The sequence below is a fragment of the Pelodiscus sinensis genome, chromosome 23 (genome assembly GCF_049634645.1).
Source record: "Pelodiscus sinensis isolate JC-2024 chromosome 23, ASM4963464v1, whole genome shotgun sequence".
In the NCBI taxonomy this organism is placed as follows: Eukaryota; Metazoa; Chordata; order Testudines; family Trionychidae; genus Pelodiscus; species Pelodiscus sinensis.
This window is the reverse complement of record NC_134733.1, coordinates 16,698,707-16,722,587: the sequence shown is the minus strand read 5'-3', so window position 1 is coordinate 16,722,587 and position 23,881 is coordinate 16,698,707. Positions and strand designations below refer to the sequence as shown.

The following is a 23,881-nucleotide window of genomic DNA, read 5'->3' as shown; positions in this document are numbered from 1 at the left end:
CAGAGCGCACCGGCTCCTGGGGAGCCAGTGGCTGCCCCAACTGCAGGCTGTGCAGTATAAGCTTTATATTGCAGAGCCCGCAGCATGTAACCACGAATATTTGTAATGCTTACACAGTTACCTAATTAACCGCTTTTTAACATCCTGACCAGAGGTTAGAGCAGGGAACTGGATTCAGGACTTCTGCAGCCTATCACCGTTTCTCCTGGCCCTCCTGGAGTCGGCTCGAACTGGGATTGAGCAGTCCCACCTTGCGCCAGCACTGGACTGCTGCAGCTCTGCATTTTAAATGTAATGAAAGCCACCAGGCTCTTACTACATTTCAAAGGCTCACGCCAGGTCCAGCAGCCCCTCTTTGCAGCAGCTGGGGCTGGCTGTGGACAGGGGCTGCTGCCCTGAGGCAGCGGGGGGAGGGAAGCAGCACTACAGAGATGGTGCTGGGGGGACCCAGCTTTTAAGCCAGCTCCCCCCAGCTCCGGCTCCCTCCTCCCTCCCTCCCCCCTCCCCCAGTCCCATCTTGCTGCCTCTCATACAGAGGCAGCAAGCGGGGGTGGGGGGAAGCGAGTAGTCAAGTACTCCACTCGACTACCCGATAAGCTTATACTTATCGGGTAGTTGAGCAGTCACCTACTCACTTACATCCCTACTTCACACCCTACATGCCTGTGAAAGGTGGTTTGGAAGAAGTTGGCTAATTGTTGGATACTAATCACCATTTAGAGCGCAATCCAGAGCTGCCCCACTGTGAGTGAGGCCTTGTCTAATCTGGCACATTTTGTCACCAAAAACTGCTTTTTGGTGACAAAACTGTGAGAGCGTTTACATGGCAATGCAACTTTTGTTGGAAAAACACTCAGTTTTGGCAACAAAAATCTTCCACCAGAGAGAGACTTTTGTCTTTTCCCCTCCCTTTATTGTCCTAGGTGGACTCTGTTGTTTGTTTTGTGGAGAGAACTGGCTTCCACCAGTATCCCACAATGCCTGCCCTGATGGCTCTGCTCAGTGTTCTGTGACCTCTGCTGCCCTGTAGGCATGCGCTCCTCCCCTTTCAAAGCTGAGAAGTGTCTGACAGCTGAGTAAGCTGCTCCATTTGGGGAACAAACAAAGAGCAAATAATTGGACTGCTCCTGTTCTGTCCTGTTAGGGACACAGCAGCAGGAAGACAGCTGCTGCAGGAGGAGGGCAGGAGGGGCTGCTGTGCTGCCTTGACATTCCTCAGCACTGCACTGTGGGATGCTGAGCCACATGGCTTTGCTCTGTCTGTGGACAGGGTGCAGCACTGCCATGAAATGTCGACAACAGGAGGCAGAAGAACTGGCTTGACCGGTTTTCACTTTTGCACGTTCATCACCAAACGTCCCCAACGTCAACATCGCCGGAGAGGAGAGCTGGGCCCAGTATTTCTCTAACCTGGCCGATCTAGCTTGTGCCGCCTGCACGCCACAGTCTGAGGGAGGCAGAGTGACTCCAGCTTGAGTTCCAGAACTGGTGGCTCCCCTTGACGGTAAAAACAAGGGATTAGCTTAATCACGGCTGGCTTCAGCAGAGCCCCATCAAAGAATGTGGCTCCCTGTCTTGAAAACGGCATAGGCTGCTGCACGGCCATGAAACCCCCACTTAGTTCCTCTCCCATGTGACCACACATTTTTGAGCACCGTCTCTGGCAATGGGCACTGCCATCCATGTGGCCAGATTGCGATACCTTGGCTTGCGCTGACTAGCATCTCGTGCCACAAGAAATCCCACTGCCGTGGCTTTCCATATGCACACATGCCCAGGCTCCTTTTCCAAAAGAACTTCCGTATCCAGGCAGTTAAAGAAATGCAGAGGAAGAGTTGTGCATGGGAGGCAATGCCAAGGCCTCATTTCTCTCATGTTCATTATATCACATTGATGAGTGTTTGCTTATGTCTCCAGATGAATTAAATGGATGGGATCATTTCTGTCCAGCCCAGTGACTGGCTGATAAAGCCCCACTGATAAAGAAGGAGGTAAGAGACCAAACGCTTTGGGCCAACTTCCTAGAGGGGAGGGAAAATGAAATAGGGAGAGCTCAGAAAAAAAAATACTCCTTGCTTTCAAAAGGTTCTGCGTTGGGTGCTTCTGAGGGGAACTCACCTTCAGAAGGGACTGTTGCATTTTAATGCTGCTTCCTAGGGCCAAATATTGACCTAGCAGTGTAAATCAGGACTAAATCCATTTTAAGTCAATACATGTGAATAAAACTGAGGTGAAAGAGAGTGGATTTAGGATCTCTGTATGTGTTACAACTGTGATAATGATGCTTTTTTTTACCTTAAAAACTAATGTGATTATGGGCATGTGTGTAGCAAGAACAAAGAGATTTTATTTATTTTATAATCTACATTTCACTAAAGATGGATCCTACCTTGATGTGCCTTTGAAAAAAATCTGCCCACAAATTCAGACACTGGAGAGCAGGGGAGAGCTCCCTGGCATAAGGCCCTGCTTTGATTTTCACCACAGCCCGCAGTGCCCTGTCAGCGGGCAATGAAACGGAATGTGCACAGTGTGATCTGTTTCTGTGACGACATTGAACCTGAGCCTTCGTTAGGGCAGAGTGTGTGGAAAGGAACAAGTAGCTTTGCACCCCACATGCTACAGCTCTGCCGTGGAAGCGCTGTCATGATGGGAGGGGGTGCACTTTGCCACTAACACAGCAGCAGCCAGAGCCCCAGTCCCTTAAATTGTGTGTTCCATACAGCTCTGAGGGATGGCTGAAGCGGGGGAGCACAGTGTATTCTGGGTAGTGCTGAGAACTGGCTGCCTCCAGCCAAACCCTTTCCCCTGGAGGCCCTTTCCCTTTTGGGAGCATGCAGCTGGCCCTCCCCCACTTAGGGTGTGTCTAGACTACAGGGTTTTGTCGACAAAACTATACCTGTGTCCACACTGCCTTTGAGTTATGTCGACATAACGTCGACAAAACTCAGCAGTTTTGTCGACGAATGTAAACCTCATTCTACGAGGAATAACACCTTTTATCGTCAGAGTTCTGTCGATAGAGGGCATTATTGCATCTACATTGTTCTTTACGTCCACACTGTTATGTCAACAAAGCGTCTTGCTTTGTCGACAGAACTGGAAGTGGTCTAGACGCTCTTTGTCGGCAGAAGCTTTGTCGACAGTATCTGTCGACAAAACTTCTGTCGACAAAACCTTGTAGTCTAGACATACCCCTACTGCCTAAGTGCCCAGTAAGTAATTCTGTCCGGCCCCCTCTACTTAGCTATCTCCCCTCGGAGAGGAGATTAACTACAGCAGTTAACCATGTCACCCAGGGCTCTTTGCTGGGTCTGGCTGAGCCACAAGCCATGTGGGAGTGAAGAGAACCCTGCTGCTTTCTCTTCTCCTGACCTCTCCAGGCACCTGCCTCATGACCTACAGCACCTGCATTCTCCATGGAGGCTGCCTCCACTCGGCACCATGGCCACTTGGACCCCCAACCTCCACCCCTGCTGTCTCCAAGGTGAGGCATCCACGCCAATTCCTCTTCAGCTCCCCAGTCTCCTCTGCTCACCTTAATGTCCCACGGTTGAATTTTTGGGGTGCTTAATTCTTGGGCTTTCTGAGCTTAGGGGTGTGCAAAGCCAGAGGACCGCGCCAAAGTTCCCTCTAATCTTTTCCAGCCATATGTTGAATCAATTTTTACATGCACAGAGGCATGTACAAATGTGCACCACCCGTAGAAACAAAAACCCAGCTGTGGGCGCACTGCTAAACAGCTGGGCAGCACTGGAATCTCTCCTGAGGGGCTGCACAAGTGCCTGGCTTACAGGGAACCCTGGACAGTTCCTTTCCCAGTTTTCAGATCAGGGTAGTTGCTCCAGGTGGTGCCGAGGCCCCTTGGACCATAGTTCCCAGCAGATACTGTACCAAACACACTGTCCTCTTTCTGTAGGTGAAGGCAGTACGGCCTCGTGGTTGGAACACTAGACCGGTACTTAACAGGCCTGCTTCTAGTCCCAGCTCTGATACTGGGTGAACTTGGGCTCTGTGCCTCAGTTACACAGTCTGTATATTGGAGCTAGTGATGCTGACCTCCTTTGGAAAGCAGTATGCGCCTCAGTGGTTCCTACCTTTCTCCACAAACAGCTAAAAATCAGCAGATCTCCAAGACACCAATCAAACACCAGCATTGGTGAGTGGGGGCAGAGAACCCCCTGCGCAGCTTTCGGAAGAGACCCCAAGCAAGGCATGATGAACCCGTTGCCCTTGTGCAGCTTGGGCTATGGTACCACTATTGTAGTAATAACACAGAGAATTTACACCTCCAACTAGTGCGCAGTGGGTCTGATTCTAATCACGCTTGCACTAGATTTAAACCCACATGCTCCCATTGAGTTCAGTGGCCTGATTACACGGCAGCTGAGAAGCGAATCCGGCTGAGAGAATTTAGCAGCCTCAGTTCAACAGAATGAGGCAGCCCATCGGGACACGAGTCAATGGGCAGCCAACCTGCAGGATTTATCCATCGACTCTATGGAACAACAAAACCAAAGTGTCAATCAGTTTGAAAGAGCAAATAGTAATTGAATTGCCCAGAGCACAAATGCTCCAGTCAATTGATGGCAGGAAAAAACAGACCTATGAATGCTTCTAAAGCAGCCTGCATGGAGCTTTAAATGTGCCCACTGGCGGGCAGCCTGGCTGGGTTTCATCAGTCCCATTGCCACGCTGCCAAAGCCAGTCTCCCTTAGGTTGGGTAGTTTGCTTCCAGGCTAATGTGGCTTGATTCCGCGGGAGTTTCACTATTGTCTCCAATGGGAGCTAGGAGCAAGCCCTGTGACCCTTAAAGTTCCAAAACAGCTGTTCCGATGCTGTCTGTGAACCATTTCATTAACTGATTGCTGACTAGATGAACTGCTGTGGTTGCTGAATCCAGCAATATCTCTGGAAGTTCCCAGTGCAGCTGTTGGGGGTTTTTTAGACCATCTGAACAGCCATACTCGGTCAGACCAAAGGTCCGTCTAGCCCAGTGTCCTGTCTTCCAACAGTGGCCAATGCCAGGTGCCCAGAAGCAATGAACAGAACAGGGAATCATCAAGTGATCCATCTCTTGTCGCTCATTCCCAGCTTCTGACAAGAGGCTAGAGACACTATCGCTGCCCATCCTGGCTAATAGTGTTAATGAAGCTAATTACTGGTCCTGCTTTTGCTGTTATATACCTTGGATTCTGTAATTTCCACTCCCCTTCTCCAAGCAGCATCACCTCAATGTGATCTGACGTCACCGCATCCCAATCAGCTGAAGGCTGGTCACCTTCAGGAGGTTGGAGATGGCAGCCTAATGCCCAGGAAGACTTCAGAGCTTTTTAATCCTGCTCTGAAGGCACAGCCCCGTTGCAGCCTCAGCCCCTGGGTCGCAGTTTCCTTTTGCCCCATTCAGAGCAGGAGGAGAGGAACCAGCATGAGAGCAATAGGCAGGATGGAAGAGGAGGACTAGAACCACAGGAGTGAAACAGGGCCTTGGGGGTGTGGATCTGAAGAAAAGAAGGGTGAGTTTGCAGGAAAAGTGTCATCATGATGCAAAGCTAGGGCTGACATCCCATTGTGTCTGGTACCAATACAAGCATGGTTAGATAGATCTTATGAATGTAAAGGGATTGATGGTGTTAGGATGGTCCTAGAGTAAGAGGACCTGTTCCCTGACACGTAGGCAAAACGCACACAGGGTTAGCCAAAGCCAGGGTTGTGATTTAAGATTCTTTTCCCTTGTCTATTCCTTGTCTATTCCCCAACAACACCCCACCGTACAACCCAGCACATTGAGCGGATGTTTTCAGAGAACTAGCCACAATGACTCCAAGATCTCTCTCGACTGGTAACAGCCAATTTAGTCCCCATTATATCAGACTTATACTTGTGATGATGTGAGTATGGAGGTATCTCAAGATACAGGGAGGGGCCTAGTGAAATTTGCAAGTGTCCTAACTCCCATTCATTTTCAGTGGGAGTTAGACATCTAATCCGATTTCTGAGTCTCTCTAGACACACATCTGCATCTTGAGGCCTTTGTAAATCTGATCCAAAGTAACTAGTCTCCATGCTGCACTGAGATTAAGAGAAGCTGAGAGTTCACCTGCCTTAAGACTTGTTCCCTTTAATGCCAATGGAAAGACTTCCATTGCCTGCAGTAGACATTGGATGAGGCCAATGTTCCTTCTATTTTTTTCTGTCAATGTGCTAAATAAATTTCTTTACGGGCACCAATGCATATGCAAATGTGCACCACCAACAGGAACACGCAACCTAGCAGTGGGCGCTCTGCTAATTATCTGCGCACCCTCTGAATTTCCCCTGAGTGGCTACACAAGCGCCTAGCTTACAGAGAACACTGGATGAGACGCATCATTACTGTGGTTTTGCATTGTGGCAGCCTGAATTCAAATTGTCCCTAAGCCAGTTCCCCCTCCAATACAAACAGAAGTGGGGGCTGAGTGCACAGATTTTCCGCCACCTTCTTGCTTTTGATGACCAAGCTTTTGCATGTCCATGGGCAGCAGTGCCACATTGGGCTGTGATCGTCCCCTAAGCTAACCAGAGTTGGAGAAGGGAGAGTAAGGAAAGGCCAAGATAGAAGTGGTGGTGTTAATTCAATAGGAGGCACTTTTCCCTGTGAAGCAATGCCTCAGTGGGGCATAACCCGCTGCTGCTATGCTCTGGGTAGCTCCATCACTCAGGTGAGGTGTATCCGAGACCCCGACCAGCTGCAATCATAGAAACTCGGATTCACCTCATCTGGTGCCTACTGAAGTCGTTGTGAGTCGTCTTTTCCATTGGGCTTGAGGATCAGGTCCCAAATGCCTCCTGGTTCTTGTAGCGCAAATAGGGGTATTCCGTCATAGAGCTCTACCTCTCGTTAAGAAAATAGTCAAGGAAGTATCAGATGCAGCTGAGAGGTAACCAAAGCATAACTGTCCCGTCTTTGTTTCAAGTGTACTGGGAACTTTGGAGCGGGGGGTTGAGTTTAATGTGCTTGTTTCCTATGGTGTCAAACCTTCCCCCTCTGGGATTCTGTAACTTTTGCAATAAATAGTTTGTGCTTCCCCTCCATGGAGCATGTGCCTCTCTGCAGAGTGCAAACGGTGTGTAGAAGGTGGGCACCAGCAGCAACTGCTTCTGGAGCAATCCATATACAGGTTGGATCTCCCTGATCTGGCACCGTTGGGACCTGAGTGGTCCCAGATGGGGATTTTGCCAGACCGGGGGAGATAATTTCTGTCCCTCCTGCTGCTTCCCCACTGAGTTGCTCCCTCCCCCCACACTCAGATGAGCTGCGTGCCGGTTTCTCTCCTCTTTCCCCACTCTGTAGCCCAGGTAAGCCATGCACCGTGATGCTTCCTCTCCCACCTTCCCCCCCCCCACACACACACATTGGTCCAGGACCACAGATGTTGCCAGACCAGAGAGTGCCAGTTTATAGAGGTGCAGCCTGTATCAGAAATGAACTGAAATGGCACTTGGCAGAAAGATCAGTTCTAGGGGTGGAATAGCTGTGGCTAGCTATAGAGATAGAAAGTGGAAGTAGCGATTCTTACTGTCTGTGTTTTGCTCCTGTCCAACACGATTAACAAAGCTGTTGAAAAATCATATCTTTGGGATCTGAACGTGGCCATCGTGAAACAGGTTGAACTGAAGGAGCCTGGCCTGATGCTTGCAGCAGGCTGACAAACTATATTATGGTTTTTTGTACCATGCAATAATTGGCCTGTGGAACTCATTGCAACGAAATGTGCCAAGAACTTGGCAGGGTTCCAAAAGGATTTGGATTACTCTATGGACAATGAAAACCTCCATTTACATTAGGATCTTTTCAAAATGAGGGTGTAACCCTTGTGTTCAGAGCATGAGCTAGCTCCGAAGGCCCCCTTCCTCTGACGCAGCTGCTATTGGTCATGGCTGGTGGCAGGATGCTGACCTAGATAGGCCTCTGCTCTGACTATTCCTGGGCCTGTTTTATGAGCAGGCAAAGGGGTGGGGAGGAGGTTACATGTAATTCACAATCTGCTTTTGCTATTTTATCCCAGTGCAAACAGTCCCACTGGGTGAGGAGTGGGTCTCTTGGCGGATACTTTGCATGTTTGCAGAAGCCAGGGGAGTGTTTTGCTCTGACTCGGGATGCTGAGATTTGCATTTTCTATTTTCACTTCATTTCCGTGTTCTTTGCAAAGGCAGCCTGGCAAAAAATACACTAGTGCCAATTTGGAGGATTGTTCCTTGCATTGTGCCAGCAAGTCCCCTTGAAGTTTGATCTAAATGTGGTTTCTGCCAGCTTCAGTACAGAAACAAGCAGTGGTAGATACAGGTATAAATAAGGAATAGCACATCGTCTTACCTGTACATTGAAGGGTCCTGAGGAGGGGATAAATGTTAAGAGGAGAGCATGTCACCAGACTCCTTCGATAGGATTCCAGCATTGCTTTAAATCAGTTACAAGCAGGGGGCTGGAACAATTTTTATAGTGAGGATGCTGAGAGCCATTTAACAAACTGTAAACTTTGTGTATGTAATGGAAATGACTTCAAGCCAGGGGGTGCGGTCGCACCACCGGCTCCAGCCCCTATGGTGATAGGAAGAAAATTTGTTTTCTCTCTTGTTCTATTTCATCCCTTTTCCTCCATTTCAGGTCTGGCCTATTCTTGATCTGTTTTCTCCTGTATCTTTCCCCTCCTAGGTCCCTCACCCTCCTTCCACATAGCCTCAAGGTGAAAACAAGGACATGCAAAAATTGCCCCACCCAAGGTCTCATTGGTAATTTTCCAAGAACGGGAGCTAACTTGGAGATAGAGCCAATTGGAACCACTCTCCACTGTCATGTAAAAGGCAACATACAGAAATAACAGGCCCCAGCATGAAATATTCTTTAGTGCTTTGAGATGGATCCAAGAGTCCCTATGGGTCTCATCTCATATCGTCTCACGAGAACGTCATAGGCTCACCCCGATGGAAACGGTGATTTCATTCACTGCAACTTCTACAAAGAAAACCCAAAGCTGCAGAGCGGTTTGGATTTATTACATTTAATAGGCAAGGAAACATATAGGAATGCATGCATTCCTGCTACACTAGCCTTAGGTACACACCTGATGTGCTGCTTAACAAGCTCGGGCACTAGAAACGGAGCAAAACATATACCAAGAGGCATCCAGGAGGATGGAAGACGGAAGCCAGGGGTGAAAGCAACTGAACATTTCTTCCAGGTCCTGTGCTATTGCAATGCGGGTCCCTGCCAGTTCTTTCAATAGCTCCCTGCTGGCTTTTGCTGGAGCTCAGGCAGCTCTTGCTGGAGCTGTGCATCAGGGCGCCCCCGCTTCCTTTCATCTCTGACTGAAGCAAACACCAGAATTTACACTAGTGACTGAGACTGGACACAGTGATCCTTGACACAGCCCTGAATATGATTCTACCTGGGATCTTACCCTAGCAGCCAGCAGACGCACTGCATTGGTGTCTCTCTCCCCCATCCGTGCTGCCGTGGGGCGTGTTTGGAGAGCAGGAATGAAGGCTCTGTGTATATGTACTTGGCAATGCCCGGGCCCTAACAATTAATCCCCCTAACTTGGAGTTGGAATCTGAAGCTCAGCCACTGGAAACTTGAGGGGAGCTGAGCACCTTCCATGAGGACAAGTCCTCTCCTTCCCTACCCTCTGCTACCCCTTCTTACTGTGGGCCCTCCTGCCTTTCCACACGCTGGGCAGGACCGGAAATGGATGTCCAGAAATAGCACCCGAGAAGCAGGTCAGCTTTTCCTCCTGCACTGTCCAAGAGTGGGGAATCTTGGAAGTCTCTCGAGGGTCTGGTGAGGTGCAGCTCCGATTGGAACAGCTGCTGCAGAGAAACATCCGGATTTGAGGGTGCTGAATGGAGCCCGTCGTGGCGCTGGCTTTGAGGATGATTGACTTGAGCAATGAATCTCTCTGCTTATTGTGGGTCTGAGAAGAGATCAGGGACCCACTGCTCTTGCCACTGGGGACATTTTCGTTTGAACATCAGAACCCTGCGATTTTCTCTTTTGAGCTGGAAAGGTTCTGGTCTTCCATCCACCGGATGGGGTGCGGGGGGGTGTTTTATAGAGCGATTTGTGCCTTCTGACTGCCGCGCCTGCATTCACTGCAAACCAAACCGCCCTCGCTAATATTGAAAGTCCTCCCAGATTCTCTCTCACAGCCGCCTAGCACAGGTCCGGCTAGCGGGAATCCTTCTCCTGTGGCTCCTCTTTGGCATAACTCTGGAAATAGGCCACCGTGTTCCATTCGGGCTTGAACAAGAGGATGTAACATTTAGGGAGGTAGTAGGAGGCCAGGATCCCCAGCGCGCACAGCAGCACACCGAAGATCTGCGCGGCGGGCTGCTGCACGGGCCGCACCATGCTGTAGGTGGTGGTGAAGGCGATCCAGGTGATGAAGTAGGACAGCATGGTGAACGTTATCCCCCGGGCAATGTTGTACTTCTTGGCAGGGGTCTGCACCATGAAAGTGCAGAGGAAACAGACGAAGGCCAGGCTGCCGTTGTAGCTGTGGATCACAATGAAGCCGAACCAGGACTGGATGGTGCACTGGATCAGCACCTGGGAGTCCAGCTGCTTGTAATTGCTCCGCGGGAGGGATGGAATCGAGTACATGTACCAAAAGCAGAGCATGCTTTCCATCAGGCAGATGACAGCCATAACCAGCCAGGCCCCCTTCTGGGCCAGCCAGAGCAGGGGGCTTTGGGGGCCACTTTTGAACTCCGTCAGCAAGAGGATTTCCAGCGACTTGACGAAGAAGGTGGAGAAGCAAGCGCAAAGGCACAGGGCGTAGATGGGCTGGTGGACCATGCATTTGGCAGCGGTGGGCTTGCCGATATGGAGGCACAAGCTGAGGCACATCACCAGGAGGCAGAGCAGGGCAAAGATGCTCCGGGTGCCCCCGGATGCCTGCACCAGGGGGGTGTTGAGGTTCTTAAGGAAGAGCCCAGTGGACAGGCAAGTCAGCACAATGGCAAGGAACATCATGATCAGCAAGCCGATGACAAGCGGCTCGTCCCAGAAGAGGTACCTCTCGCTGCGGTCGTAACACTGGGTGCTTCGAACAGGCGCCCACTGATGCTCTGGGCACGCAGTGCAAAACAAGGCCTCTGAAAAGCAGCAATGAGAAGGGGGCGTGAGCAGTGTTCCCTCTATTCAGTTCCATCCGTGTGTGGAATAATTTTTTCTACATGTACCAAGACGTGTATGAACGTGCACCACCAATAGAAACAGAAACTTAGCTGTGAGCCCACTGCTAATCAGCTGGACGGCGCTGGAACACTGGACATGAGGCTGGGCACAGCTTCACACGCCACCTGGTCTGCAAGGACGCTGCTGCAGGCAGCATGACGGCAGATCGCCAGCCTGGGCCAATGCAGCAGCCAGTTCGGATCCGACAATCTCCAGGTTCATCGTGCCAGCTCAGAAATATGCAAGTGTATTCAGGGTCCCCACAGCCTGTGACTAGTCTCTCCTTTCCTGTCCTCTCCCCAGTGCCAAAGCCCAGGTGGAGATGGGACACCCCAAACTCCCCACCCCCACCTCACTAATGCCAGTACCCACTCAGCCTCTGTTTCCCTCACCTACCCCATGCAGTCTGCTCCCAGCCCAGCCCAGGGGAGGAGGAGAGACCTGGGTTTCTCACAACAGCCAGCCGCTGTAATCTGAGTAGTCCCTCTCCTCTCCCCACTGCCTCAGCCCGGTGGGGAGACGGGATGCCCCAAACTCCCCTCCTCAGCACCACCCCCTCCTTGTGTCCCCTCCCTATTGGCTGGGAGAGACTCACTGCTCTGTCCTTAGCAGGGAGCTGCTGCTGTCGCTGAGGGAGACGTGCTCCTCCCCCTACCAGGCAACTCCATGCATGGAACTCTGAGCCCCTAGGTGGGGCTCATTAAGCAGCTGCACAGCCGCGCTACTGCACAGCTTAGAGGGAAGCTTGGTGACTCCCCAGGCCCCTTCCCCCTCTACTCCCAAACGAGCAAGCCCCATATTTTCTGCTTCTGCTCCCTTTCCCAGGCAGGGCCCCTGCTTCCAAAAGACCCTTGAATTTTGCCACCAGAATCATTGTTACCTTCTTGCAAAACCAAACAATTTCCCAACCAGTCACATGGGCTCACTCCCGCTGCTTTGTTCCTAAGTGGGCTGTCAGCTCAGCCCTTCAGAAGGATGCTGGGCAGAGCACCGGAGAATATATTACAGGGGACGATTCTGCTCTGGCCAGTAATGGGAGCAGACCCTCAGGCGACCGAGCTGAGTGAAAGATTCTCACCCACCCCACCCCCACCTCTCCATGCCACTCAAGCTGTGATTGCAAAGGTGTCATAAGGCACTGGGGAGAATTACCCCCCTAGGACTGGCGGAATTATAAGTGGGGATGGTCTATTGGCAGTGTGGAGTACACGAGGAGCAGGCCAAGACACAGGAGGGTGATGTGTGTGCAGCCCGGGCCACTGCAGAAATCTGGAGATGTGATTTAGCCTTTGGAGACTGCTGTACATTGGAGCATCCCTGGGGCTGCTCTCATGTGTGGTGGGGGCAGCACTGGCCCAGAATCAGGTTGGGCAAAGATGGCTTCCAGCCAGCGTTCTCCTTTCTCCCCATGGGTTGCATCTTCTACACCAGGCCTCTCAGAAGAGCCCCGCGGAGTTGGCCTGTACCTTAATGGTGCCGGGAAGCTCTAAAATCAATAGCCAGGTGGGACAGGGGTTAGCGGGCGCTGCCTTTCCCAAGCCTCACCTTTGGCACTCTGGTAGGTGTTTTCTTCACAGTCGATACAGTCGTAACAGCAGAGGTGGAATCCTTTCACTCTTTTAATCTGCCCTGGTTCGCAGCGCTGAAAGCACGTGGACACAGGCTTCTGGAAGAAGAGCAATGCCACAGACAGTCAGCAGGTTAACACTCTGGCTGAGTAGGACCATCACTGCCCCTAATTAGATAGGACCAGAGCTGTGTGTCTGAGGCCCTATACTGCTAATGAGGACTCTCCTTTAGCTCACATCACATGGGGTGTTAGGGAACAGGAAGGTCCCGAGTAGGCACAGCAAGCGAGCTGTGTAATAGGCAGAGGAGTAGCAAGGGTGTTATAGAGTAGCAGGAGTAGCAGGCAAGCAGAGGGATGACAAGGGGAGCGGCGGGGGACTATATTGATGCCTCCCTAGCGTGGCACCCGGGAGCAACTGCCCCCCCCCAACCCCCTCGCTACACCACTGGTAATAGGTGAAGCTTTGTTCCCATGTTGTTGTGACTAGCAGCACCTTTGCCCTCACTCTTTACCTTGTTATCCATGTTGTGAAACCGAATCTGGGACGTGTTGATGCTTAAGGACGTCTGGTACTCTCCGACAGCCACATACTGGAGTCTGCCTTTCACCCAGCTCCAGAACATGATGTCGTAGCCCTGGTTCACACTATGGAACGGGTCCATCGTAAAGGTTTGGTTATCCAGGGTGAACTGGAGCGATTCCATTATGTCCACCAGCTGCAGAGAAGAGGGGAGAATGCCCGGCCGGCAGTGGGTTGTGGGAGGCTGGTGTCTGGGAGACTTCACCAAACGCTCCCAGATGTGAGGTACATCTGGACGGCTGTCGCTAGCTGTGATTGCGGCCTGTACCCAAGCTAGCTTCATCTAGCTAGGTCAGTAAAGCTGGGGGCAGCAAGAGTTTCGGGCTTTGGGGTGGGTTTGTACATGCTTAAGTTGGTTGCTTTGGGACCCAGGCAAAGTGGACGCAAGCCGACTCGAGTATGTCTGCTCAAGCTATAACCACACCTCCGGCCTGCAATGTTCTGGGTATGTCTATGCTGCATTGAGAGCCTTGGGTTCAAGTTCAGGTTCGAGGCCTTCCCCTTTTGGTCTATACACAAATCACACTAACCCAGGGCTTGGCACCAAAGTCCCAGGAGCTGGGACTGAGGGTACGTCTAAACTACATGCCTCTGTCGTCAGAGGCATGTAGATTTGTTGTTTTGGCAAAGGCAAATGAAGCCGCGATTTAAATGATCGCGGCTTCATTTAAATTTACATGGCTGCCGCGCTGAGCCGACAAACAGCTGATCAGCTGTTTGTCCGCTCAGCGCGCTAGTCTGGACGCTCCACTGCCAACATCAAAGCCCTTTGTCGGCAGCCCCGGTAAACCTCATTTCATGAGGAATAACGGGGCTGCCGACAAAGGGCTTTGATTTCGGCAGGGGAGCGTCCAGACTAGCGCGCTGAGCGGACAAATAGCTGATCAGCTGTTTGTCGGCTCAGCGCGGCAGCCATGTAAATGTAAATGAAGCCGCGATCATTTAAATCGTGGCGTCATTTGCCTTTGCCTATGTGTCTAATCTACATGCCTCTGACGACAGAGGCATGTAGTCTAGACACAGCCCTAGTGATCAAGCACTATTGCTTTGTAATGTAGACACAGTGGCCTTCAGAACACCTGGTTCTTGCTGGTCCCTCTTTGTTCTACTGTGCCCCAGTCACTGCTGGATGCACCGTCCATGGGGAGTAGCGCATCCCACCGCTCCCACCAGTGGCTGCCAAAAGTATTACACTATCATGGGCTGACTTTTTGTCCTCAGTACGGTCAAGTATGGTGGGCAGTCATGTTTGTCCATGACTAGAGCAAAGAGCTAGAGTGGCCACCTTATGGGAGGGCACTAGGAAATCCGGGATGTGCCTGGTTGGCCTCAGGCATACATAATGCAGTGTAAATGTGGAACCCTAGGTTCAACCATTCCTGATCTTGAGTGAATGTAGACACTCAAGCCCTAGGTTAACAAACTCGGGGGCTGCTGACCCCAGTACTACTAACCCTGAGGTTACGTCGCAGTGGAGAGGGACCCCCTCCAAGTATGGTGGCAGGCTGGGTACGGGTGCCTCATTTTCTGATTGAAACCTCTGGTCACCTGGGCAGGCTAAGATAGCAGCCATTAGCTCTCAGGCTCCTGGACGTCAGCTGGGTTCAGGAAGGAATTTCCCTCTTTTAAAGCATTGACCAGCATTATCCTTAGTGTGGAACTGACTCTGACCTGTCGCATGTCTAACAGCCCTTTATTGCAGGGTGGGGCTGTATTCAAGTTGCAATGGAGGAGGTCTAGGTTGGATATTAGGAAAAACTATTTCCCTAGAAGGGTGGGGAAGCACTGGGATGGGTTCCCTAGGAGGGGGTGGAATCTCCATCCCTGGAGGTTTTTAAGTCCCGGCTTGACAAAGCCCTGGCTGGGTTGATTTCGTTGGCGGTGGTCCTGCTTTGGGCAGGGGGCTGGACTCGATGACTCCTGAGGTCTCTTCCGGCCTAGGATTCTCTGATTTTCTGATGAGCAAACACTAGGTCCGTACATAGCAGGGTTCACATATAGATCGCAGAGCATCGCTCTCTCACTTTTACAGCTGCAGAAACAGGGGCACAGAGGGCAGGGAACTTGCTTGGAAGCCCCCCAGGAAGCCAGTGGCAGAGTTAGGAATAGAATCCAAGTTGCCAGACTCTCAGACCCCTGGACCACATCTTGGGCCACTGCCAGAGGCAGGAAATTGGGGCTGACAGGCCAATGGCATGAGGCTCCATTATGGGAAACCCTGGGCCTGATGAAAAGCTCATGTTGGGAGGCAGCTAGCGGGCTCCACCTTAGCACTGGAAAGGGGCCGATGGGAGGAAACCGGCAGCGGGACAGGGGTGTAGGAGTGAAAAGCTGCTGCTGCGATCCCCGCCCTCACGTACCTGCCAGGATTTGACTGGAGTTTTCGAGCATCCTTGGGCCGTGCACTCCAGCGCCTGGTGCAGCGCGTGGGCCATGCTGTACACGGCGACGTACACCGCGTAGATCTGCTGGTCCTCCAGCAGGTGCGAGATGTCCTGCAGGGAGATGTCGTTGCAATGCCCGCACTGCAGGCCGAGCACAGCCGAGTCGGCGTCGTGGCTGTGCTCCCGGGAAGCCTGGCAGAAACTCTCCTGCTGGATGGACGCGAAGAGGTCGGTGACGTAGTCCTGAAAGCCAGGGACGATGCCTCCCTTGATGGTAAAGCCGATGACTGTCCCGATGGTGTGGATGTTGGGGATGGAGGTGACCATGTCGGACATCACCCAAGCTTCAGTGGCCACCCAGACCTTCTGGCTCAAACCGTGATGGATCCACTGCTTCAGCAGGGCCTGCACCGGCCTGTCCACGGAGAAGAGGACAATCACATTCACCTGGGTCTCGTTGATGTACCTGATGATTTTCTCCAATTTCTTTTGATCTTGTGGGAGTGACAGGTCAGCGGGAATCAGAGCCTCATAGGCCACACAGATGCCCTGGGCTGTGGCCAAAGTGGAGAAACTACCCAGCCCTTCCCGGCCGTATTCGTTTTCACTCCCGAGGGCAGCGATCCAGTTCCAGCCGAACGCGTCGAGCAGCTGCACCAGGCCTTCCGACTGGTTCCTGTCACTGGGAACTGTCCGGAAAAAGGACGGGTAATACTCCTCTGAGCTGAGTCTCTCGCTGCTGGCTCCGTAGCTGACCTTGAAAGGGGGGAAAGACCCGTGTGACTGGATACGTCTGCACTGGACTGGCTGTTAGTGGCAGCTGTGTCGGTCCCAGGGAATTAGAGAAGGTGGGGGAGACAGGATCTTTTACAAGATCATCTTCATGGGTGGTGGGTGAAGGCAAGCCCTAGCCCTACCCACCCCCAGCCTGATCCTTCCTGGCCACCTGGAGGGCCAGGGCTGCCATGCTGCAGCATGGCCACCTGGCACGGGGATGGGGCTCCGGTGCTTGATACCGTGCGGCTTCCCCCTCCAGCCCCCTCACCTGCATGTGCCTCCTCTGCTACGTGCAGGACAAGCCGGAGGTGTCCCCATCTGGCACTGCAGGTGAGGTTGGGGTGAGGCCTCTATGCACGGCCGCTGGACCCCTCCCACCCGCAGCTTTGCATTAGACACCCCCCCCCCCGCCGGGGCTGCATTGAATTGTTGGGGGGGGCGGAGGTTCCCCATCCCCAGAGCAGATTTGGTTTTCATTCTGATGTCTGCAGTCCCCCCCGGTGACTCCCTGGTCTATAAACTGCCCCCTCTGGTCATCTCCTCGCTTGCTCTGCATTGGCATCCGGCCCCCTGTTTAACAGGGATTTATGAACAAGAAACTGATCTGCCCTGTAGCGGTCCGGGGGAGGGGCTGCTGAGCCCCCTGGACTCATAGACTCGTAGACTTTAAGGTCAGAAGGGACCATTATGATCATCTAGTCTGACCCCCTGCACAGTGCAGGCCACAGAATCTCACCCACCCCTCCTAGAATAATCCTCTCGCCTATGTCTCAGATATTGAAGCCTTCAAATACTTTGAAGACCCCAAGATGCAGAGAATCCTCCAGCTGTGATCTGTGCCCCATGCTACAGAGGAAGGCGAAAAACCTCCAGGGCCTCTGCCAGTCTACCCTGGAGGAAAATTCCTTCCCGACCCCAAATATGGCGATCAGCTAAACCCTGAGCATGTGGGCAAGACTCACCAGCCAGAAAGTTCTCTGATACTGATAAGAATCTAGGGTGCTCAGCACCTCCCAGGCTGTGCCCAAATGCTACCCAGAGAGCAGCATTTAGAGCAGGGCTACTCAACTTTGGAAGTTCCGGGGGCCACAATGATACTCACAGCACGTGCCGAGTGCTGCAACTGAAGTGTGGTTGCATAGACATGCAAATATATGCAAATAGCTTCTTTCACACTGACGGGCATGAATATAAAGATTAAGGCAAGACTACACAGCACGCAGGCCCCATTGAAGTCAGTTCTGCTGATGTTAATCAAATGCAATAGTTACCTGCTTTCCACTCGTGTGACAGCACTTCTAGGAATGTAACTGCTAAAACGCCTATCAACAGAAGACCATTGTATTGACTCCTTTTTTGTTTTGGCTCCCACATGTTAAGCCCCACGTAAATCCAAACCACACCACGGGCTGCAAACAAATGGGCCAAGCGTTGAGTAGCCCTGATTTAGACTTATTAGAGCCACAGCAGCAACTCACACAGCAAGGGGGCTTCAGTCTCCAGAGCTCTCTGCCGGCTCCTGCCTGGGAGCTTGCGTGGCCTCAAGAAAACCCAACCGGTCCGTAGGCCTCCCTCAGCGCAGTGTCTGAGCCCCGCACGGTCAGTGTAGTTATCCCCTCCCCCTGCCGGGGAAGCAAATAAATGAGGGGCACAGAGGCTAAGGTGGGTGTGTGTGTGTATCAGGGAGTGAATCCAGATCTCCCAAGGCCCAGGCGAAAGGTCTAACCCAGTGGTGGGCAACCTACAGCCTGAGGGCTGCATACGGCCCTTAGGGGTACTACCTGTGGCCCTTGAGACATTTTGTTTACCATTGTCCATGCACAGGGCTGCCAGATTCTGCTGGTTTTTGTCCACGTAGTTTTTTCCCTGCTGGTGTTAATGAAGTGACGTGTGAGGAAGTGGGGAGTTTTGGGGGCTGAAAGGGGGTTTCATGCAGAGGGGGGCACTCAGTACCCGGGATGTTACTGGTTTCATGTGACCAGGGGAGAGGGAGTTTGTTGTTGCAGAGAACAGCACAGAACGGGAGCCCTGACGTCTGGTGCCCTGGTGACCGGCCGACCCCGCCCAGAGGACACAAGGGTTCCGGCCACATGACAGACAATGGGCTGCAGAGGGGAGACCTCCGTGACCAGCCCAGCTGGTTCCAGCAAGGCGAGAACAATGGATGGAGAAGGGAGGGGCCCGGGCGACCCTGACTACCTGGAGAGAAGACTCTGGGCAGGGGAGGGGCTGTTGCTCAGGGTATCGGAGGCTCTGCTGGGATCGGGTCAGGGAGCAGAGCAGGCAGGGCTCACCTGGCTGCAGGGGAGACTCAGACGTGCGGGGCTGAGGGAGGCCAGGCCCACCGGCCTGAGGGATCCTTTGCTGCGTTCAAAGCTCAATAAACCCTCCTGTTTGGTGCTGGCTGAGAGTCGCTCTGGGCTGAGAACAGGGCTGCACTATTCCCTCTGGGAGTGGAGGCCCCGGGGCTCCAGAGGGAGTGGACCCCGCGAGGGGGCTCACGGCGGAGGCAGGCGGGCGGAAGGCCCTGAGAGGCACCGTCTCGGAGGCAGAGGGGCAGACCCCCCAGGTGTGAGTGGGCCCCCCAAGAGAGGGTCGCCGCACTGGAGTGGACTCCCTGCGAAAGGGCCATCTCACTGCCGCTGTGCCAGAGTGGGCTCCCCGAGAAGGGGCTGCCGCACTGAGAGGGGGGTTCCACCCGGGGACCGAGGGGCTGAGTGTGAGCACAACCCATGAGCCGTGAAAACACGCACGGGAAGCAAAGGCACGGGAAGCGAGGTGGGTCCCTCTGCTGCTACCGTTCCATCGCAAATTCTAGGCCCGCAAGTGCAGTGAGCAGAACTGCCCTGCCCTGGAGACCGTCTCGGTTCCGACAATCTTGCAAGCCCACTGAGATGGAGGCGAGCCACTGATGTGGCCTACTCACTAGCCTAGGTTGCCCCTCACTGCTCTAACCACTAGACCAGTGTTTCTCAACCAGTGATACGAGTACCCTTAGGGGTACTGGAGAGAAGTCTGGGGGGTACGTCAACACCACTGAAATCTGGAGAAAACTGAATTTTTGTTTCAAGTTTTACAGCGTTTTATTATTTTTGTACTTTTTACACCCAAAAATTTCATCGCCCTCCCTGCTACAATCATGTTGTTTAAACAAATATGTTGCAATGGTAGAAAAAAATTGTGTGTCTGAAAACTGTAGGTACTGGGGGTACTTAGATTTTTTTTTTTAAAGGAGTACTTTAACACTGCCCTAGAGAACACTTCCTCTCATCATTGGCCCCGAGCCCTATAATGCCAAAGCCATCTTTCTCCAGAGACATACCTGTGGGATGAGAAAGAAGCTGAAGAGCTTAGCTGTAATCAGCGCGAGGTCTGACACGTAAGGCCCAATCACAGCTGTCACTCGGGTCTGGTAGTCGGTGTAGTTGCACAGCACATCGATCCCCGTGCTGCCCTCCTTGGTCAGGAATAATAAGCTGGGCTGTATGACCACCACTGGCTCCAAGCAGCTGTCGTAGATTTCATAGCCCAGTTTTATTCCCGGAAGGAGCGACGTGGAGTTGTTGATCTGATCAATGGCAAACTTCATCCCGAGAGCCCATACCAGGCCGGTAGCATATAACCTGCAGGTAGGGCAAACCGCAAAGCAGTGACCTAGAACAGCATGAAGCCAAATGGATCAGGGCAGTTTTGCTGGAGATGAATTTATTCTATGCTCTTTACTCTTTCAGCAGCCATGAGTTGTGCTGAACGGGACAGTTGAGCCTACCTCTAGCAAAGCCATGTCCTCTGGGAAGTGACAATTATCAGAGACGCTTGACTGTAGCCTGGACCTTTGTAGGACTCTGCACAGTCTGCCTGAAGATCTCCGAGCACCAGTGAATCTTGCTTTGCAGCCCCATTCGGTGATAGGTAAATACATGGGCTGCATTTCACAGGTGAGGACACTGAAGTACAGAGGGGAATTGATTCACCCTGTGTCACACAGGGAGGTGTGTGTGGCAGAGATGGGATTCAAACCCCGTGTCCTCAACTCCCTAGGTGTTAACCACCGGCCCATGTTGTTTCATGTGGAGTGTGCTATTGACTTCAGGGCTGTGCTTTGCAGAGGTCAGACAGCGAATGGGACACAAGGGTCCCTTTTCCGCTCCCTGCAAATGGAAGTGTGTGCACATACTGCCATTGTGGGCTAATGAGTTTTTGTGGTAGCCCAAATAGTCCTTGTAAATATGACTAATTTGGTGCAACTGACCAAGAACTATCAATTGCAAGTACACTGGTAAGAGCTAGTGCAAAACAAGGGAATTCTGTAGCTCTGCCTGCAACGGTCAGCTGCAGAGTAATACAACATCTTGTGTGACTGTGCACTGTGGGAGGAGGATCCGATTTGCTGTTTGGGGTCGGTGTACGGCAGGGATGGGCAATCATATTTGCAGGGGAGCCACTTCACAAACTTTGGTTCGTGATCACGGGCCGGCTATGGCCCCCCCAGAAGGGGCGGGGCCTTGGGCAGAAGAGGCAGTTCCCTCTAGGCTCTGTTCACCCCCAATGTGGGGGAGACTTTGCGTGTTCCCAAGGCCAATCAGTCTCTGGGGTGGGGGAGTGTGCAAAATCATTTGCAGTTCAAATTTGTCTGGTGGGTCTCTAGGCACTGTGCGCCCCTGGCGTGGGGAGGGAGCTGCCAGCCACTTTGAACAGCGAATGACTTCACATGCACCCCCACCCCTGGGTCTCGATTGGCCTGGAGATGGAGGAGCAACAGGGCCAGCCGGGGATGGATCAAACAGCTTGGCGGGCCAGATGCAGCCCGTGGGTCGTATCTTGCCCACCTCTGGTGTATAGAGTCCCCCCTGCCCATGTGTGTGCCAGAGGAGGTTTGCTTCCTCTGGGGCTGGCTTTTCCTGGGAGGTGACTCAAAGCAAACGATAATCCAGAAGGGCCAGATTTCCCCCCAAACTAGCAACGCTGCTGAGATGCACGTGACTCCCACCCGAATCAATGAACTGCTCCCAAGTCTGCTCGTGACTCGGCACGTGGACTTGTGCAGTCTTCTCCAAATGTGTCACCGGGGTTTGTGGTCTCTTATCAACATGGGACCCATTCCACAAACGCCTGGCTTGCCTCTGTGTTCTGAGACTTTACCAGAGCTGGTACTGGCCAAGGAAAGGTCCCTTCACTTTCCAGCTATGCCTTTCTTCCCGTAGGCTCCAACTCCTCAAAGCCCAGAAGCACGTTGTTGCCTCCTATTGAATTCAATGCCTGCATGTAGAGTGAAGGTGTCTGGCGGGTCTTGCCCACATGCTCCGGGTCTAAGTGATTGTGCCAGATTTGGGGGCGGGAAGGAATTCCCCTCCTCCCCCCCTCCCCCAGTCAGATTGGCAGAGATCCTGGGGATTTCTTTGTTTTGCCTTCCTCTGTGGCACAGGGAACAGTTCGTTTGCCGGTTTAAATGAATGTCAATGGTGAGTTCTCTGTAACTTGAACCCTCTTGACGTTCAGTGCTTTACTGAATAAGGATGGGAACGCTGAGGAGCCCGGGGTCCAGTCACGCAAGGTGCTGCGTATCCTCCGCTCTGGTTGCATTTGCTGAGCGTGGAGGGTGCTCATCCCCCCACCAGGATCATCTTCTCCTTATTTGTGAGCAGCTTCCCCCAGCTGGCCTGGAGAGCTTCCCACAGGGCAACAAAAGTGGTAAGAAACCTTCCTGATCTGTCAGAGCACAGGCCATATTTACAGCCCTGTCTTAAACCACAAAATAGGGAAACCCTATTTTGCCAGACCCAGAAGACTCCTTTCCATGTTAACAGCCAGACGGGCCAGCCCCATTCGCATTTATGATCCAGATGGGCACGGGGCAGAGGCATGTAATGGAATAGTGAATAACCTCAGCAAGAGAGTTCTGGCGATTTCCCATCCCAACAGCCGCCACCCCCATAGTAATGCCCTTGGCACCCTGTCACACCCGGTAAAGAGCGCTCTCTTCTTCCCAACATGCCTCGCATGTCACCCTCTGGGACTAAGGCATCGGAGTGTTTGCTGCATAAAAGACTCTTCTGCTTTTCCTCCCCGCTGGGGCGACCAAAGGCCCTCGGTACCGATTAGGCAGATCCCTTCTTACCTTTCACACACGACCACGTTGGGCTCAATCCGTGTGCTCAGGTTCACGGCGTTCATTCCAAATGGGAATAAGCCTCCCAGGAGATAATCACCCGGCTTTTTAAACTGGGCCGACATGCACGTGCGTCCATGGGCCACAGAGCAGCCAACGCTCAGGTACAGCAGCAGGAGTCGAACCATGGCTTGGCTGTTTCAGGGTGTCTGGGGGAGGGGAGTCCTTCCCGGGAAAGAGGCCACAGGGAACTGGGAGGAGAGTGGAAAGTCTTGCAGTGGCCGGGCTCAAAAATCTCTTAATTCTGTTTGACGAAAGAGGTGGGACTGATGCAGGCGAATTTGTTTAGCAAAGTCTGTTCAATAGACCACTCTGGGTTTGGTCCTCGGTAGTCAAATATTCAGCAATGACCTATGCGTGGGCTCTTCTGCAAACCAGACCAGCTTGATCCTGGTTCCCTTCACTCCGTGAATGGCCGGTATTCAGGCCTAGCGTGCTCAGGGATTGGGATGTGTTTGCCCAAGGGAGTTGTACAGGCTTGGAGACAATGCAGTTTGAATAAAGTTACTTTACATGGCCTCTTTCATGGAGTGGCATTTGCAAAAACTGTCTCCTGTTTGCAAATTTCCCAGACACCTGGATTTGTGTGTCACCTTTGTCAACAGCTCTTGATTCCTGCAGATCATCTTTCCCCAAGTGCCTCTGCGTGGAGGTTGTGCTTTTATATATGGGCCTGACTGAGGCTGGGTAAGGAGTGCTCTGCACCTGGCAGGATCTGGCCTTTCAGTGGAGTAAATATTTGCTTTCCCCATGCACTGCCTGCGGTGTGTTGTTTGCAGTGTGGGTAACACACCCGGATTCCACAGTGATGAGCTTTGTAATGGGGTCAACCCATCCACACAGCGCCCCCTGCTGGTGTCGTCGGGAATTAGCTTAGTCCAGCCTTGGAGTGCCCTCTGGCCGGTGTCTCGCCCTCAGTTGTCTGTCTTCGATGCTCCTTCAGGCTCCGTGTCCCTTCCAGCCCCAGTGCCCTTTCCTCATAGTACTTCCCCACAGCAGGATCTGTGGGTCCTCCCCTCCCAGGGAATCCCAATCCCCTATACCTACCTTGCCTCAGTGACCCACTGCCTGTCATCATCTAGCTCTTGCCTCAGGGGCCAACTGCAGTCTGAAATGGCCACTCACCATTGGACTTCTGCCCTGGCTTCCTCCCTGCAGCCCTAATACCCTCAGGCCCCTGTAT

General features: G+C 52.6%; 1 protein-coding gene across 1 annotated transcript; it reads right to left on the bottom strand.

Annotated features, from left to right (window-relative positions):
- Nucleotides 1-10,083: 10,083 nt before the first annotated feature.
- On the bottom strand, nucleotides 10,084-22,862 carry TAS1R3 (taste 1 receptor member 3). Its single transcript, XM_006127123.4, has 6 exons — nucleotides 22,648-22,862; nucleotides 19,852-20,152; nucleotides 15,729-16,508; nucleotides 13,301-13,504; nucleotides 12,764-12,884; nucleotides 10,084-11,136 (listed from the first exon to the last, which is right to left on the bottom strand). Exons 1-6 carry the CDS (start codon nucleotides 22,824-22,826, stop codon nucleotides 10,208-10,210), a joined length of 2,514 nt encoding a protein of 837 aa, XP_006127185.2. The 5' UTR covers nucleotides 22,827-22,862; the 3' UTR covers nucleotides 10,084-10,207.
- Between the last annotated feature and the right edge of the window lie 1,019 nt (nucleotides 22,863-23,881).

Excerpts from the sequence above, each read along its gene's own strand:
- TAS1R3 (XM_006127123.4), bottom strand. The coding sequence starts at position 22,826 with ATGGTTCGACTCCTGCTGCTGTACCTGAGCGTTGGCTGCTCTGTGGCC. Across the intron at positions 12,885-13,300 it reads TTCACAACATGGATAACAAG|AAGCCTGTGTCCACGTGCTT; the intron begins GTAAAGAGTGAG and ends CTCTTCTTCCAG. Across the intron at positions 11,137-12,763 it reads CACCTACCAGAGTGCCAAAG|AGGCCTTGTTTTGCACTGCG; the intron begins GTGAGGCTTGGG and ends GCTGCTTTTCAG.